Genomic DNA, 16,716 nt, shown 5'->3' on the forward strand with positions numbered 1-16,716 from the left:
GTCACCCCATCCCGTGGCCGTTGATGCGCACCCGGGGCGCGTTCCCGTATTGATGCTCACAGAGACGCCTGTGACAGGTGAGACAGATGTGGGACAGGTGTGTGACAGGTGTGGGACAGGTGTGTGACACACCTGAGTGTGATCTGTGACACCTGTGCCACCCCCTGTCCCTCAGTGTCACCCCGTCCCGTGGCCGTTGATGCGCACCCGGGGCGCGTTCCCGTATTGATGTTCGCATAAACGTCTGTGACACAGGTGTGACAGGTGTGTGACACACCTGAGTGTGATCTGTGTCACCCACAGCCAGGTATTGTCACCTGTGTCACCCCCTGTCCCTCAGTGTCACCTTAACCCGTGGCCGTTGATGCGCACACGGGGCGCGTTCCCGTACTGGTGCTCACAGAGACGCCTGTGACAGGTGTGGGACAGGTGTGTGACACACCTGGGTGTGACCTGTGACACACCTGAGTGTGACCTGTGTCACCTGTGTGTCACCTGTGTCCCCCCCTGTCCCTCAGTGTCACCCCATCATTGATGCGAACCCAGGGCGCGTTCCCGTATTGATGTTCACCTAAACGTCTGTGACACAGGTGTGTGACAGGTGTGTGACACACCTGAGTGTGATCTGTGTCACCTGTGTCACCTGTGTCACCTGTGTCACCCCTGTCCCTCAGTGTCACCCCGTCATTGATGCGCACCCGGGGCGCGTTCCCGTACTGGTGTTCGCATAAACGTCTGCACAGGTGTGTGACAGGTGTGTGACAGGTGTGTGACACACCTGAGTGTCACCTGTGACACACCTGAGTGTGATCTGTGTCACCTGTGTCACCTGTGTCACCCCCTGTCCCTCAGTGCCACCCCATCCCGTGGCCGTTGATGCGCACCCGGGGCGCGTTCCCGTACTGGTGCTCACAGAGACGTCTGTGACACAGGTGTGACAGGTGTGTGACACACCTGAGTGTGATCTGTGTCACCTGTGTCACACCTGTGTCACCCCTGTCCCTCAGCGTCACCCCAACCCGTGGCTGTTGATGCGCACCCGGGGCGCGTTCCTGTACTGGTGTTCGCATAAACGCCTGGGACAGGTGTGTGACAGGTGTGGGACAGGTGTGTGACACACCTGAGTGACACCTCTGACACACCTGGGTGTCACCTGTGTCACCTGTGTGACACCTGTGTCACCTACAGCCACCCTGTCCCTCAGTGTCACCCCGTCATTGATGCACACCCGGGGCGCGTTCCCGTACTGGTGTTCACAGAGACGCCTGCACAGGTGTGTGAGAGGTGTGGGACAGGTGTGTGACACACCTGAGTGTCACCTGTGTCACCTGTGTCACCCCCTGTCCCTCAGTGCCACCCCATCATTGATGCGCACCCGGGGCGCGTTCCCGTACTGGTGCTCGCATAAACGCCTGTGACAGGTGGGACAGGTGTGTGACACACCTGAGTGTGATCTGTGTCACCTGTGCCACCTGTGTGATATCTGTGTCACCCCCTGTCCCTCAGTGCCACCCCGCCATTGATGCGCACGCGGGGCGCGTTCCCGTACTGGTGTTCGCATAAACGTCTGTGACACAGGTGGGACAGGTGTGGGACAGGTGTGTGACACACCTGGGTGTGATCTGTGTCACCTGTGTCACCCCCTGTCCCTCAGTGTCACCCCAACCCATGGCCGTTGATGTGAACCCAGGGCACGTTCCCGTATTGGTGTTCACATAAACGTCTGTGACACAGGTGTGTGACAGGTGTGTGACACACCTGAGTGTGATCTGTGACACACCTGAGTGTGATCTGTGTCACCTGTGCCACCCCCCGTCCCTCAGTGTCACCCCGTCATTGATGTGAACCCAGGGCGCGTTCCCGTACTGGTGCTCACATAAACGCCTGTACAGGTGTGTGACAGGTGTGTGACACACCTGGGTGTCACCTGTGTCACACACCTGTCACCTGTGTCACCCACAACCAGGTACAGCCACCCCCTCATCCCTGTCATTCACACACACACACGGGAACAGCTGTGACACACCTGTGCGACGTCACCGCTGTGACGTCACCTGTGTGACGTCACCTGGCAGCCACGCTCACCTGCTGTCACTCGCTGCTCCCCAGGTGTGCCCAGGTGTGTCCCAGGTGTATCTCAGGTGTGTTCTAGATGTGCCCAGCTGTGCCCAGGTGTGTTTTGGGTGTGCCCAGGTGAGTGCCCAGGTGTGTTTGTCCTTGCCCAGGTGTACACAGGTGTGTTCCAGGTGTGTTCCAGGTGTGCCCAGGTGTGTTTTACCCCTCTAGGTGTGCCCCAGGTGTGCCCCAGGTGTGCCCCAGGTGTGCCTAGGTGTATTTTGGATGCCCTCAGGTGTGCCCAGGTATGTTGTAATCACCCCAGGTGTGCCCAGGTGTATTTCAGGTGTGCCCAGGTGTGTTTTTAACCCCCCCCAGGTGTGCCCAGGTGCCCCCAGGTGTGCCCAGATGTCCCCAGGTGCCCCCAGGTGTGCCCAGGTGTGCCCAGGTGTGTTTTTGGTGTCCCCAGGTGTGCCCAGATGTATTTTAGGTGCCCCCAGGTGTATCTCAGGTGTGCCCAGGTGTGTTTTGGGTGTGCCCAGGTGCCCCCAGGTGTGCCCAGGTGTGTTTTAATACCCCCAGGTGTGCCCAGGTGTGTTTTGGGTGTGCCCAGGTGTATCTCAGATGTGCCCAGGTGTGTTTTGGGTGTGTCCAGGTGTGCCCAGGTGCCCCCAGGTGTATCCCAGGTGTGTTTTAATACCCCCAGGTGTGTTTTGGGTGTGCCCAGGTGTATCTCAGGTGTGCCCAGGTGTGTTTTGGGTGTGCCCAGGTGTGTTGTAATCACCCAAGTGTGCCCAGGTGCCCCCAGGTGTGTCCAGGTGTGGTTTTGGTGTGCCCAGGTGTATTTTGGGTGCCCCCAGGTGTGTTTTGGGTGTGTCCAGGTGCCCCCAGGTGCACCCAGGTCTGTTGTAATCACCCCAGGTGTGCCCAGGTGTATCTCAGGTGTGCCCAGGTGTGCCCAGGTGTATCTCAGGTGCGCCCAGGTGTGTTTTTGGGGTGCCCCCAGGTGTGCCCAGGTGTGTTTTGGGGTGCCCAGGTGTGTTTTTGGTGTGCCCAGGTGTGTCCAGGTGTGTTTTTGGTGTTTTTGGTGTGCCCAGGTGTGTTTTGGGTGTGCCCAGGTGTATCTCAGGTGCCCCCAGGTGCCCCCAGGTGTGCCCAGGTGTGCCCAGGTGTATCTCAGGTGTGTTTTTGGGGTGCCCAGGTGTACCCAGGTGTGCCCAGGTGCCCCCAGGTGTATCCCAGGTGTGCCCAGGTGTGTTGTAATCACCCCAGGTGTGCCCAGGTGTACCCAGGTGTGCCCAGGTGTGCCCAGGTGTGTTTTGGTGTGCCCAGGTGTGCCCAGGTGCGCTCACCTGGCGAAGTCCACCCATTTCTCGATCAGTTTCTTGGGGCTCAGGCGGGTGCAGATGATGCCGACGAAATCCGGCTGCAAATTGGGGGGAAAACGGGAAAAATGAGCAAAAATGGGGAAAATTTGGGGCAAAATTGGGGGAAATTTGAGAAAAAAATGGGAAAAAAGGGGGAAATTTGGGGAAAACTGGGGGGGAATAGGGGAAAAAAATTGGGGAAAAATTGGGAAAAAAATCAGGAAAAATGGGGGAAATTTGGGGAAAACTGGGGGGGAATAGGGGAAACAAAGAAAATTGGGAAAAAATTGGGGGAAAATTGGGAAAAAAAATCAGGAAAAAAGGGGGAAATTTGGGGAAAACGGGGAGGATTGGGGGAAAAAAATTGGGAAAAAATTGGGGAAAAATCAGGAAAAATGGGGGAAATTTGGGGAAAATCGGCAAAAATTTGGGAAATTTAGGAAAATTGGGAAAAAATTTGGGGAAATCAGGGAAAAAATTAGGGGAAAATGGGGAAAAATTGGGAAAAAATGGAAGAAATTGGGGAAATTGAGAAAAAGGGGAATTGGGGGAAATTTAAAAAAAGGTGAAAAATGAGGAAAACTTCAGGAAAATTTGGGGGGAAATGGGGAAAAACTGGGAATTGCGGGGAAAAACAGGAAAAATGAGCAAAAATGGGGAAAATTTGGGGAAAAAGGAAGACAAAATTTGGGGGAAATTTGAGAGAAAAATCAGGAAAAATGGGGGAAATTTGGGGAAAATCAGCAAAAATTTGGGAAAATTGGGAAAAAATTTGGGGAAATCAGGGAAAAAATTGGGGGAAAATGGGGAAAAATTAGGAAAAATTGGAAAAAATTGGGGAAATTGAGAAAAAGGGGAATTGGGGGAAATTTAAAAAAATGGTGAAAAATGAGGAAAACTTCAGGAAAATTTGGGGGGAAATGGGGAAAAACTGGGAATTGGGGGAAAAACAGGAAAAATGAGCAAAAACGGGGAAAATTTGGGGAAAAAGGAAGACAAAATTTGGGGGAAATTTGAGAGAAAAATGGGAAAAAAGGGGGAAATTTGGGGAAAACTGGGGGAGGATTGGGGGGAAAAATTGGGAAAAAAATTGGGGAAAAATCAGGAAAAATGGGGGAAATTTGGGGAAAATCAGCAAAAATTTGGGAAAATTGGGAAAAAATTTGGGGAAATCAGGGAAAAAATTAGGGGAAAATGGGGGAAAATGGGGAAAAAATGGAAAAAATTGGGGAAATTGAGAAAAAGGGGAATTGGGGAAAAATGGGGAGGGAAAGGGGGAAATTAAAAAAAATTTGTGAAAAATGAGGAAAACTTCAGGAAAATTTGGGGGGAAATGGGGAAAAACTGGGAATTGGGGGGAAAAACGGGAAAAATGAGCAAAAATGGGGAAAATTTGGGGAAAAAGGAAGACAAAATTTGGGGGAAATTTGAGAAAAAAATGGGAAAAAAGGGGGAAATTTGGGGAAAACTGGGGGAGGATTGGGGGAAAAAAAATTGGGAAAAAAATTGGGGAAAAATCAGGAAAAATGGGGGAAATTTGGGGAAAATCGGCAAAAATTTGGGAAATTTGGGAAAAAATTTGGGGAAATTGGGAAAAAATTGGGGGAAAATGGGGGAAAATGGGGAAAAAATGGAAAAAATTGGGGAAATTGAGAAAAAGGGGAATTGGGGGAAATTTAAAAAAAAGGTGAAAAATGAGGAAAACTTCAGGAAAATTTGGGGGGAAATGGGGAAAAACTGGGAATTGGGGGGAAAAACGGGAAAATGAGCAAAAATGGGGAAAATTTGGGGAAAAAGGAAGACAAAATTTGGGGGAAATTTGAGAAAAAAATGGGAAAAAGGGGGAAATTTGGGGAAAACGGGGAGGATTGGGGGAAAAAAAATTGGGAAAAAAATTGGGGAAAAATCAGGAAAAATGGGGGAAATTTGGGGAAAATCGGCAAAAATTTGGGAAATTTGGGAAAATTGGGAAAAAATTTGGGGAAATCAGGGAAAAAATTAGGGGGAAATGGGGAAAAATTGGGAAAAAATGGAAAAAATTGGGGAAATTGAGAAAAAGGGGAATTGGGGAAAAATGGGGAGGGAAAGGGGGAAATTTTTTAAAAAAAGGTGAAAAATGAGGAAAACTTCAGGAAAATTTGGGGGGGAAATGGGGAAAACCTGGGAATTGGGGGGAAAAACGGGAAAAATGAGCAAAAATGGGGAAAATTTGGGGAAAAAGAAGACAAAATTTGGGGGAAATTTGAGAGAAAAATGGGGAAAAATTGGGTAAAATTCGATGGGGAAATTTGGGAAAAAATTGGGAGGAAAATGGGGAAAAATTGGGGGAAAAATGGGGGAAAATGGGGGCAAACGGGAAAAAATGAGAAAAAATCAGGGAAAATAAGGGAAATTGGGAAAAATTTGGGAAAATTGGGGGAAAACTTGGGGATAAGGGAGGGGAATGGGGAAAAATGGGGAAAAAATGGGGGAAATTGGGAAACAATGGGAGGAAAATTTGGGAAAAATGGGGGAAAGCGGAGGGAAAATTGTGGGGAAAAAAAAGGAAATTATGATGAAATGGGAAAAATTGGGGAAAATTGGTAAAAAGCAGGGAAAAATTGGGGAAAAATCAGAAAAAAATGGGATGAATGAGCTGACACACCTGTACAGGGATCTATAGGGTCTGACACACCTGTACAGGTGAGATATAGGTACTGACACACCTGTACAGGTGAGCTATAGGGATCTATAGGTACTGACACACCTGTACAGGTGAGCTATGTGTACCTGACACACCTGTACAGGTGAGCTATAGGGTCTGTATGCACCTGACACACCTGTACAGGTGAGCTATAGGGATCTATCTGTACCTGGCACACCTGTACAGGTGAGATATTGATCCCTGACACACCTGTACAGGTGAGCTATAGGGTCTATATGTACCTGGCACACCTGTACAGGTGAGCTATAGGGATCTATAGGTCCTGGCACACCCGTACAGGTGATCTATGTGTACCTGGCACACCTGTACAGGTGAGATATTGATCCCTGACACACCTGTACAGGTGAGCTATAGGGATCTATAGGTCCTGGCACACCTGTACAGGTGAGCTACAGGTACCTGACACACCTGTACAGATGATCTATAGGGATCTATAAGGATCTATCAGTACCTGTCACACCTGTACAGGTGTGCTCTCACCTTGTCCTCGTGCAGCGCCAGGTGATGCACACACCCATCACACCTGCACAGGTGATCTGTATGTACCTGACACACCTGTACAGGTGATGTACAGGTGATTTGTGTACCTGCCCAGGTGTGCCCAGGTGTGCTCAGGTGTATCCAGGTGTGCTCTCACCTTGTCCTCGTGCAGTGCCAGGTGATGCACACACCCATCACACCTGTACAGGTGATCTATGGGTGATTTGTGTACCTGCCCAGGTGTGCACAGGTGTATCCAGGTGTGCCCAGGTGTGCTCTCTCACCTTGTCCTCGTGCAGCGCCAGGTGATGCACACACCCATCACACCTGTACAGGTGATCTATGGGTGATTTGTGTACCTGCCCAGGTGTGCCCAGGTGTGCACAGGTGTTACCTTGTCCTCGTGCAGCGCCAGGTGATGCTCACCTGTACAGGTGATTTGTGTACCTGCCCAGGTGTGCACAGGTGTGCCCAGGTGTTCTCACCTTGTCGTCGTGCAGCGCCAGGTGATGCACACCCGTACAGGTGATCTGTATGTACCTGACACACCTGCACAGGTGAGCTATGGGTGATTTGTGTACCTGTACAGGTGTGCCCAGGTGTGCACAGGTGTATCCAGGTGTGCTCTCTCACCTTGTCCTTGTGCAGCGCCAGGTGATGCACACACCCATCACACAGGTGAGCTATAGGACTCTATCAGTACCTGTCACACCTGCCCAGGTGTGCCCAGGTGTGCTCACCTTGTCCTCGTGCAGCGCCAGGTGATGCACACCTGTACAGGTGACTTGTGTACCTGCCCAGGTGTGCCCAGGTGTGCCCAGGTGTGCCCAGGTGTGCTCTCACCTTGTCCTCGTGCAGCGCCAGGTGATGCGCCGCCAGCATCCGCATGCCCAGGCGTGACGTCAGCGTCTTGTCCAGGAACGGCCGCAGCAGCCGCTCGTCCTGACAGGTGAGAACAGGTGAGAGACAGGTGAGACACAGGTGAGAGACAGGAGAGATGAACAGGTGAGAGACAGGTGAGACACAGGTGAGAGACAGGTGAGAGACAGGTGAGACACAGGTGAGACACAGGTGAGAGACAGGTGAGGGACAGGTGAGGGACAGGTGAGACACAGGTGAGAGACAGGTGAGACACAGGTGGGACACAGGTGAGACACAGGTGAGAGACAGGTGAGGGACAGGTGAGACACAGGTGAGAGACAGGTGAGGGACAGGTGAGACACAGGTGAGAGACAGGTGAGACACAGGTGGGACACAGGTGAGAGACAGGTGAGACACAGGTGAGAGACAGGTGAGAGACAGGTGAGACACAGGTGGGACACAGGTGAGAGACAGGTGAGAACAGGTGAGGGACAGGTGAGGGACAGGTGAGACACAGGTGAGAACAGGTGAGGGACAGGTGAGAGACAGGTGAGACACAGGTGAGAGACAGGTGAGAGACAGGTGGGACACAGGTGAGAGACAGGTGAGAGACAGGTGAGAGACAGGTGAGAGACAGGTGAGACACAGGTGAGAGACAGGTGAGAGACAGGTGAGAGACAGGTGAGACACAGGTGAGACACAGGTGAGAGACAGGTGAGACACAGGTGAGACACAGGTGAGACACAGGTGAGAGACAGGTGAGAGACAGGTGAGAGACAGGTGAGACACAGGTGAGAGACAGGTGAGAGACAGGTGAGAGACAGGTGAGAGACAGGTGAGAGACAGGTGGGACACAGGTGAGAGACAGGTGAGAGACAGGTGAGATGGACAGGTGAGAGACAGGTGAGAGACAGGTGAGAGACAGGTGAGAGACAGGTGAGAGACAGGTGAGAGACAGGTGAGAGACAGGTGAGAGACAGGTGGGACACAAGTGGGACACAGGTGAGACACAGATGACCCAGGTGAGTTCAACAGGTGAGCCAGGTCAGGGACAGGTGAGTGGCTGTGGCTCAGGTGGGATTCCCCAGGTGTGACCCAGGTGAGATTGCCTGCCCTAGGTGTGACCCAGGTGTGTTCATCTATCTCAGGTGTAACCCAGGTGTGTCCCAGGTGTGATTACCTGCCCTAGGTGTGACCCAGGTGTGTTTATCTATCTCAGGTGTAACCCAGGTGTATCTCAGGTGAGGTTACCTGTCTCAGGTGTGTCCCAGGTGTGTCCCAGGTGTGGGTTACTTGTCCCAGGTGTGGGTTACCTGTCTCAGGTGTGTCCCAGGTGTGGGTTACCTGGCTCAAGTGTGTCCCAGGTGTGTCTCAGGTGTGTCCCAGGTGTGTTACCTGTCCCAGGTGTGTTACCTGTCCCAGGTGTGTCAGTTACCTGGATGTGTCTCCGGCACTCCCTCAGCCCCTCCACCAGCAGCGTGTGTGTAACACAGGTGTGTCCCAGGTGTGGGTTACCTGTCCCAGGTGTGTTACCTGTCCCAGGTGTGTCAGTTACCTGTCCCAGGTGTGTTACCTGTATGTGTCTCCGGCACTCCCTCAGCCCCTCCGCCAGCAGTGTGTGTGTAACACAGGTGTGTGTGTGTTACCTGTCCCAGGTGTGTCTCTGGTGTGTCCCAGGTGTGTCCCAGGTGTGTTACCTGTATGTGTCTCCGGCACTCCCTCAGCCCCTCAGCCAGCAGTGTGTGTGTAACACAGGTGTGTGTGGGTGTGACCCAGGTGTGTGTGGGTGTATGTCAGGTGTATCACAGGTGTGTTTATCTATCTCAGGTGTCAGTTACCTGTCTCAGGTGTATCTCAGGTACCTGTATGTGCCTCCGGCACTCCCTCAGCCCCTCGGCCAGCAGCGTGTGTGTAACACAGGTGTGTGTGGGTGTGTCCCAGGTGTGGGTTACCTGTCCCAGGTGTGTCCCAGGTGTGTCCCAGGTGTGTCAGTTACCTGTATGTGTCTCCGGCACTCCCTCAGCCCCTCTGCCAGCAGTGTGTGTGTAACACAGGTGTATCGCAGGTGTGTTTATCTATCCCAGGTGTATCAGTTACCTGTCTCAGGTGTGTCAGTTACCTGTCCCAGGTGTGTCAGTTACCTGTCCCAGGTGTGTCAGTTACCTGTACGTGTCTCCGGCACTCCCTCAGCCCCTCCGCCAGCAGCGTGTGTGTAACACAGGTGTGTGTGGGTGTGTCCCAGGTGTGTGTGGGTGTAACACAGGTGTGTTTATCTATCTCAGGTGTGTTACCTGTCCCAGTTACCTGTATGTGTCTCCGGCACTCCCTCAGCCCCTCCGCCAGCAGTGTGTGTGTAACACAGGTGTATCCCAGGTGTGTTTATCTATCTCAGGTGTGTCCCAGGTGTATCTCAGGTGTGTTACCTGTCTCAGTTACCTGTATGTGTCTCTGGCACTCCCTCAGCCCCTCCGCCAGCAGTGTGTGTGTCACACAGGTGTGTGTGGGCGTGTCCCAGGTGTGTTACCTGTCCCAGGTGTGTCAGTTACCTGTCCCAGGTGTGTTACCTGTATGTGTCTCCGGCACTCCCTCAGCCCCTCCGCCAGCAGCGTCACCACGTCCTTGTGATCCTCCAGCAGCTGCCGCAGCAACGCGCAGTACTGGGACTCATCAGTGTGGGACTGGATCTACAGGTGAGACACAGGTGTGACAGGTGTGACACAGGTGTGACACACACAGCAACGCGCAGTACTGGGACTCGTCACTGTGGGACTGGATCTGAACAGGTGAGATAGATACAGGTGAGATACAGGTGAGAGACAGGTGTGACAGCAACGCACAGTACTGGGACTCATCACTGTGGGACTGGATCTGCACAGGTGAGATACAGACAGGTGAGATACAGGTGTGACAGGTGTGACAGGTGTGACAGGTGTGACAGGTGTGACAGGTGTGACACACACAGCAACGCGCAGTACTGGGACTCGTCACTGTGGGACTGGATCTGCACAGGTGAGAGACAGGTGTGACAGGTGAGACACTGACAGGTGTGACACACACAGCAACGCGCAGTACTGGGACTCATCACTGTGGGACTGGATCTGCACAGGTGAGACACAGGTGAGATAAATACAGGTGAGATACTGACAGGTGTGACAGCAACGCGCAGTACTGAGACTCGTCACTGTGGGACTGGATCTGAGACAGGTGAGACAGGTAACAGGTGAGACAGGTGTGACAGGTGTGACACTGACAGGTGTGACAGGTGTGACACAGGTGTGACACAGGTAACAGGTGTGACAGCAACGCGCAGTACTGGGACTCATCTCTGTGGGACTGGATCTGCACAGGTGAGAGACAGGTGTGACACTGACAGGGGTGACACAGGTAACAGATGAAATACAGGTAAGACAGGTGAGACAGGTGAGATACAGGTGTGAGATACAGGTGTGAGACAGGTGAGAGACAGGTGAGACACAGGTGAGATAGGTGAGACACAGGTGAGAGACAGGTGAGACACAGGTGAGATAGGTGAGACACAGGTAACATGAAATACAGGTGAGACACAGGTGAGACACAGGTGGGACACAGGTGAGATACAGGTGAGACACAGGTGTGACACAAGTGAGAGACAGGTGAGAACAGGTGAGAGACAGGTGAGAACAGGTGTGACAGGTGAGACACAGGTGAGACACAGGTGTGACAGGAGTGACAGGCGTGACAGGTGAGACACAGGTGAGACACACGCAGCAAACACACGGGATAAGGTGTGAGACAGGTGAGACACGGACAGGTGTGACAGTGACAGTCACAGTGTTGGCAATCAGCCCTGCACACCTGCATCTGGGCAGGTGTGTCCCTCGCCCTCCCAGCTGTGCCCAGCTGTGCCCAGGTGTGCCCAGCTGTGCCCAGCTGTGCCCAGGTGCATTTTGGGTGTGCCCAGGTGTGCCCAGGTGTATCTCAGGGTATTTTCAGGTGTATTTTTGGGTGTGGTTTGGGTGTGTTTCGGGTGTGTTTTCAGTGTATTTTTGGGTGTATCCCGGGTGTAGTTTGGGTGTATTTTTAGGTGTGTTTGGGGTGTGTGTCAGGTGTATTTCCGTTGTATTTTTGGCTGTGTTTTGGGTGTATCCCAGGTGTGTTTTGGGTGGTTTTTCGTTGTATTTTGGGTGTATTTCTAGTGTATCTTAGGTGTATTTAGGGTGTATTTTTGGCTGTATCTTAGGTGTATTTCAGGTGTGTTTTGGGTGTATTCCAGGTGTGTCCCAGGTGTATTTTGGGTGTGTTTGGGTGTATCTCAGCTGTAATTTTAGGTGTGGTTTTGGGTGTATTTCAGGTGTGTTTTGGGTGTATTTTTTGGGTGTATTTTGGGTGTATCCCAGGTGTGTTTTGGGTGTGTTTCAGGTGTATTTTTGGCTGTATTTTGGGTGTGTTCTGGCTGTATCTCGGGTGTATTCTGGGTGTATCTCAGGTGTATTTTGGGTGTATTTCAGGGTGTGTATCAGGCGTATTTTTGGGTGTATTTTGGGTGTACTTTGGGTGTATTTTACGTTTATCTCGGGTGTATTTTTGGATGTATCTCAGGCGTATTTTGTGTGTATTTTTGAGTGCATTTCAGGTGTATTTTCGGTCTATTTTAGGTGTATTTCAGGTGTGTTTTGGGTGCATCTCAGGGCTATTTTACATTTATTTCGGGTCTATTTTGGGTGTAATTTTGGATGTATTTTTGGGTGTGTTTGGGTGTATCTCAGCTGTAATTTTAAGTGTGTTTTTGGGTGTATTTTGGGTGTATCCCAGGTGTGTTTTGGGTGTATTTTTGGGTGTGTTTTACATTTTTTTTGGGTGTATTTTTTGGTGTATTTTGGGTGTTTTTTGGGTGTATTTTGGGTGTATTTTGCGTATATTTCGGGTGTATTTTGGGTGTATTTTTTGGTGTATTCTGGGTGTATTTTTGGGTGCATGTTGGGTGTATTTTACGTTTATTTTGGGTGTATTTCGGGTGTATTTTTGGGTATATTTTGGGCGTGTTTTACATTTATTTTGGGTGTGTTTTAGGTGTATTTTCGGGTGTACTTTGGGTGTATTTTTGGGTGTATTTTACGTTTATTTCGGGTGTATTTTGGGTGTATTTTGGGAGTATTTTGGGAGTATTTTGGGCGTACTTTGGGTGTATTTTTGGGTGCATTTTACATTTATTTCGGGGGTATTTTGGGTGCATTTTTGGGTGTATTTTGGGTGCATTTTGGGTGTATTTTGTATGTATTTTTGGGTATATTTTGGGTGTATTTTACATTTATTTTGGGTGTATTTCAGGTGTGTTTTGGGTGTATTTCAGGTGTATTTTGTGTGCAGTTTTGGGTATATTTTGAGTGGGTTTTGGGTGTATTTTGGGTGTATTTTTTGGTGTATGTTGGGTGTATTTTGGGTGCATTTTGAGTATATCCCAGGTGTGTTTTGGGTGTATTTTTGGGTGTATTTTGGGTGTATTTTGGGTGTATTTTGGGTGTATTTTTGGGTGTATTTTGGGTGTACTTTGGGCGTATTTCACATTTATTTCGAGTCTATTTTGGATGTAATTTTTGATGTATTTTGGGCGTATTTTTGGGTGTATTTTGTGTGTATTTTTGGGTATATTTTGGGTGTGTTTTACATTTATTTTGGATGCATTTTGGGTGTATTTCGGGTGTATTTTTGGGTGTATTTTTTGGTGTATTTTTGGGTATATTTTGGGTGTGTTTTACATTTATTTTGGGTGATTTTTGGGTGTATTTTTGGGTCTTTTTGGAGTGTATTTTGGGTGTATTTTTGGGTGTATTTTGGGTGTATTTTCGGTGCATTTTGGTTGTATTTTGGGTGTTTTTTGGGTGTATTTTATGTTCATTTTGGGTGTATTTTGTGTGTATTTTTGGGTGCATTTTGGGTGTGTTTTACATTTATTTTGGGTGTATTTTTGTGTCATTTTGGGTATTTTTTGAGTGTATTTTGGGTGTATCCCAGGTGTATTTTGGGTGTATTTTTGGGTGTTTTTTGGGTGTATTTTGAGTGCATTTTTGGTCTATTTTAGGTGTATCTCAGCTGTAATTTTAGGTGTATTTTGGGTGTATTTTTGTGTCATTTTGGGTGTATTTTTGGGTGATTTTTGGGTCTTTTTTGGGGTGTATTTTTGGTGTATTTTGGGTGTATTTTGGGTGTATTTTGGGTGTGTTTTACATTTATTTTGGGTGTGTTTTGGGTGTATTTTGGGTGTATTTTTTGGTGTATTTTGGGTGTATTTTGGGTATATCCCAGGTGTATTTTGGGTGTATTTTTGGGTGTTTTTTGGGTGTATTTTGGGTATATCCCAGGTGTGTTTTGGGTGTATTTCGGGTGTATTTTGGGTGTGTTTTACATTTATTTTGGGTGTATTTTTAGGGTATTTTGAGTGTATTTTTGGGTGTATTTTGGGTGTATTTTTTGGTGTTTTTTGGGTGATTTTTGGGTGTATTTTTGGGTGTATTTTGGGTGTATTTTGGGTGCATTTTGGGTGTATTTTGTGTGTATTTTACATTTATTTTGGGTGTATTTTGGGTGTATCCCAGGTGTGTTTTGGGGTGTATTTTGGGTATATTTTGGGTGTATTTTGGGTGCATTTTGGGTGTATCCCAGGTGTGTTTTGGGGTGTATTTTGGGTATATTTTGGGTGTATTTTTTGGTGTATTTTGTGTGTATTTTTGGGTATATTTTGGGTGTATTTTGGGTGTATTTGGGTGTATTTTGGGTGTTTTTGTCACTCACCGGGGGGAAGTCGCTCAGTTTCTGGAAGGCCCGGATGTACAGCTCGTGCTGGGGAGGGAGAGAGAGAAAAAATCAGGAAATTCCGGAAAATTCCAGGGAAATTTTTGGGAATTTTGAGGTTTTGGGGATTCTTGGGATTCCCCCTAAAATATCTGGAAATTTTCAGGATTTTTGGGGGAATTTTTTGAATTCTTGGGAATTTTTGAGCATTTTTAAAATTTTTTTAGACTGTTTTTTTCAGAATTTTTTTTTTCTTTTAATTTTGGGGATTTTGGGATTCCCTTAAAATCCTTGGGAATATTTTCAGATCATCTTTGGGGCAATTTTAGGATTTTTTTAGGGGGATTTTTTGAGTTTTTTTTTAATTTATTTTTTCAAATATGTTTTTTTTTTCAGAATGTTTTTTCTTTTAATTTTGGGGATTTTGGGGAATTCTTGGGAACATTTTTCAGATCATCTTTGGGCAATTTTAGGATTTTTTTGGGGAATTTTGGGGGAATTTTTGAGGATTTTTTTTTTTTTTTTAATTTTTTCAGATTTGGTTTTTTTTTCAGATTTTTTTTTTTCTTTTAATTTCGGGGATTTTGGGATTCCCTTAAAATTCTTGGGAATATTTTTCAGATCATCTTGGGGCAATTTTAGGATTTTTTTTGGGGATTTTTAAATTTTTTTTTTTAATTTATTTTTTCAGATTTGGATTTTTTTTCACAATTTTTTTTTCTTTTAGTTTTGGGGATTTTGGGGAATTCTTGGGAATATTTGGGGAATATTTCGGGAACATTTTTCAGATAATCTTTGGGCAATTTTAGGATTTTTTTGGGGGATTTTTTGATTTTTTTTTTTTTTTTCAGATTTGTTTTTTTTTTTCAGAATTTTTTTTTCTTTTAATTTTGGGGATTTTGGGGAATTCTTGGGAATATTTGGGGAATATTTCGGGAATATTTTCAGATAATCTTTGGGGCAATTTTAGGATTTTTTTTTTGAAATTTTGGGGGGATTTTTTGAGGATTTTTAAATTATTTTTTCAGATTTTTTTTTCTTTTAATTTTGGGGATTTTGGGGAATTCTTGGGAATATTTGGGGAATATTTCGGGAACATTTTTCAGATAATTTTGGATTAATTTTAGGATTTTTTCTTTAATTTTAGCATGATTTTTTTTTTTTAATTTTTTCAGATTTTTTTTTTTTTTCAGATTTTTTTTTCTTTTGATTTTGGGGATTTTGGGATTCCCTTAAAATTCTCGGGAACATTTTTCAGATCATCTTTGGGGCAATTTTAGGATTTTTTTGGGGGATTTTTTGGGTAAATTTTTTTTTTTTGATTGTTTATTTCAGAATTATTTTTCTTTTAATTTTGGGGATTTTGGGGAATTCTTGGGAATATTTGGGGAATATTTCAGGAATATTTTTAGATAATCTTTGGGGCAATTTTAGGATTTATTTTTTGGAATTTTGGGTTTGATTTTTTTGAGGAAATTTTACTTTAATTTTTTCAGAAATTTTTTTTCTTTTAATTTTGGGGATTTTGGGATTCCCTTAAAATTCTTGGGAATATTTGGGGAACATTTTTCAGATAATTCTGGATTAATTTTAGAATTTTTTCTTTAATTTTGGGGGGAATTTTTGAGGAATTTTTTTTTTTTTTATTTTTTCAGATTTGTTTTTTTTTTCAGAATTTTTTTTTCTTTTAATTTTGGGTATTTTGGGGTGATTTTGGGGGTTTTTGGGCTCACCACGTGCAGGATGGTGGGGTTGCAGCCGATGATGAAGGGAAGGTTCCGGAAGCCCTGGATGCGATGGGCGATGCGCACGGGCAGCTCCTGCTGCAGGTACCGGGCGCTTTTCTGGGCAAAAAATGAAAATTTTGGGTAAATCCCACAAAATCAACAACATTTGGAGGTTTTACCCCAATTTTTTGGAGTTTCACAGCGAAATTTGGAGGTTTTTACCCCAAATTTTGGAGTTTTACCGCAAAATTTTGAGCTTTTTATCCCATTTTTTTTAAAGTTTCATCCCAAAATTTGGAGATTTTTTACCCCAAATTCTGGAAGTTTTACCCCTTTTTTTTTTGAAAGTTTTACCCCAAATTTTTAAAATTTTACCCCAAATTCTGGAGGTTTTACCCCAATTTTTTGGAGTTTCATCCCAAAATTTTGAGGTTTTTACCCCAAATTTTGGAGTTTCACCGCAAAATTTTGAGGTTTTTATCCCATTTTTTTTTAAAGTTTCACCCCAAAATTTTGAGGTTTTTACCTCAAAATCTGCAAGTTTTACCCCATTTGTTTTTAAAGTTTCACCCCAAATTTTTGAGTTTCCACCCCAAATTTTGGAGTTTTCACCCCAAATTCTGATGCGCACGGGCAGCTCCTGCTGCAGGTACCGGGCGCTTTTCTGGGCCAAAAAATGAAAATTTTGGGCAAATCCCACAAAATCAACAACATCTGGAGGTTTTACCCCAAATTCTGGAGGTTTTACCCCATT

General features: G+C 46.8%; 1 protein-coding gene across 6 annotated transcripts in view; it reads right to left on the bottom strand.

The window, feature by feature from the left end:
- The window catches only part of LOC141731690 (branched-chain alpha-ketoacid dehydrogenase kinase-like), a 41,602-nt gene that overhangs the window by 7,922 nt on the left and 16,964 nt on the right, over nucleotides 1-16,716 (bottom strand). For 5 of the 6 annotated variants that reach the window (XM_074558141.1, XM_074558142.1, XM_074558138.1 and 2 more), the window contains exons 4-8: nucleotides 15,969-16,079; nucleotides 14,236-14,283; nucleotides 10,032-10,151; nucleotides 7,450-7,548; nucleotides 3,408-3,481 (exon numbers count right to left, since the gene is read on the bottom strand). In XM_074558141.1, coding sequence (XP_074414242.1) covers nucleotides 3,408-3,481; nucleotides 7,450-7,548; nucleotides 10,032-10,151; nucleotides 14,236-14,283; nucleotides 15,969-16,079 — 452 coding nt within the window. The remainder of the gene's footprint in view (nucleotides 1-3,407; nucleotides 3,482-7,449; nucleotides 7,549-10,031; nucleotides 10,152-14,235; nucleotides 14,284-15,968; nucleotides 16,080-16,716) is intronic. The other variant, XM_074558143.1, reaches the window with a different exon arrangement.

The sequence above is a fragment of the Zonotrichia albicollis genome, chromosome 24, assembly GCF_047830755.1.
Source record: "Zonotrichia albicollis isolate bZonAlb1 chromosome 24, bZonAlb1.hap1, whole genome shotgun sequence".
NCBI classification, from domain to species: domain Eukaryota; kingdom Metazoa; phylum Chordata; class Aves; order Passeriformes; family Passerellidae; genus Zonotrichia; species Zonotrichia albicollis.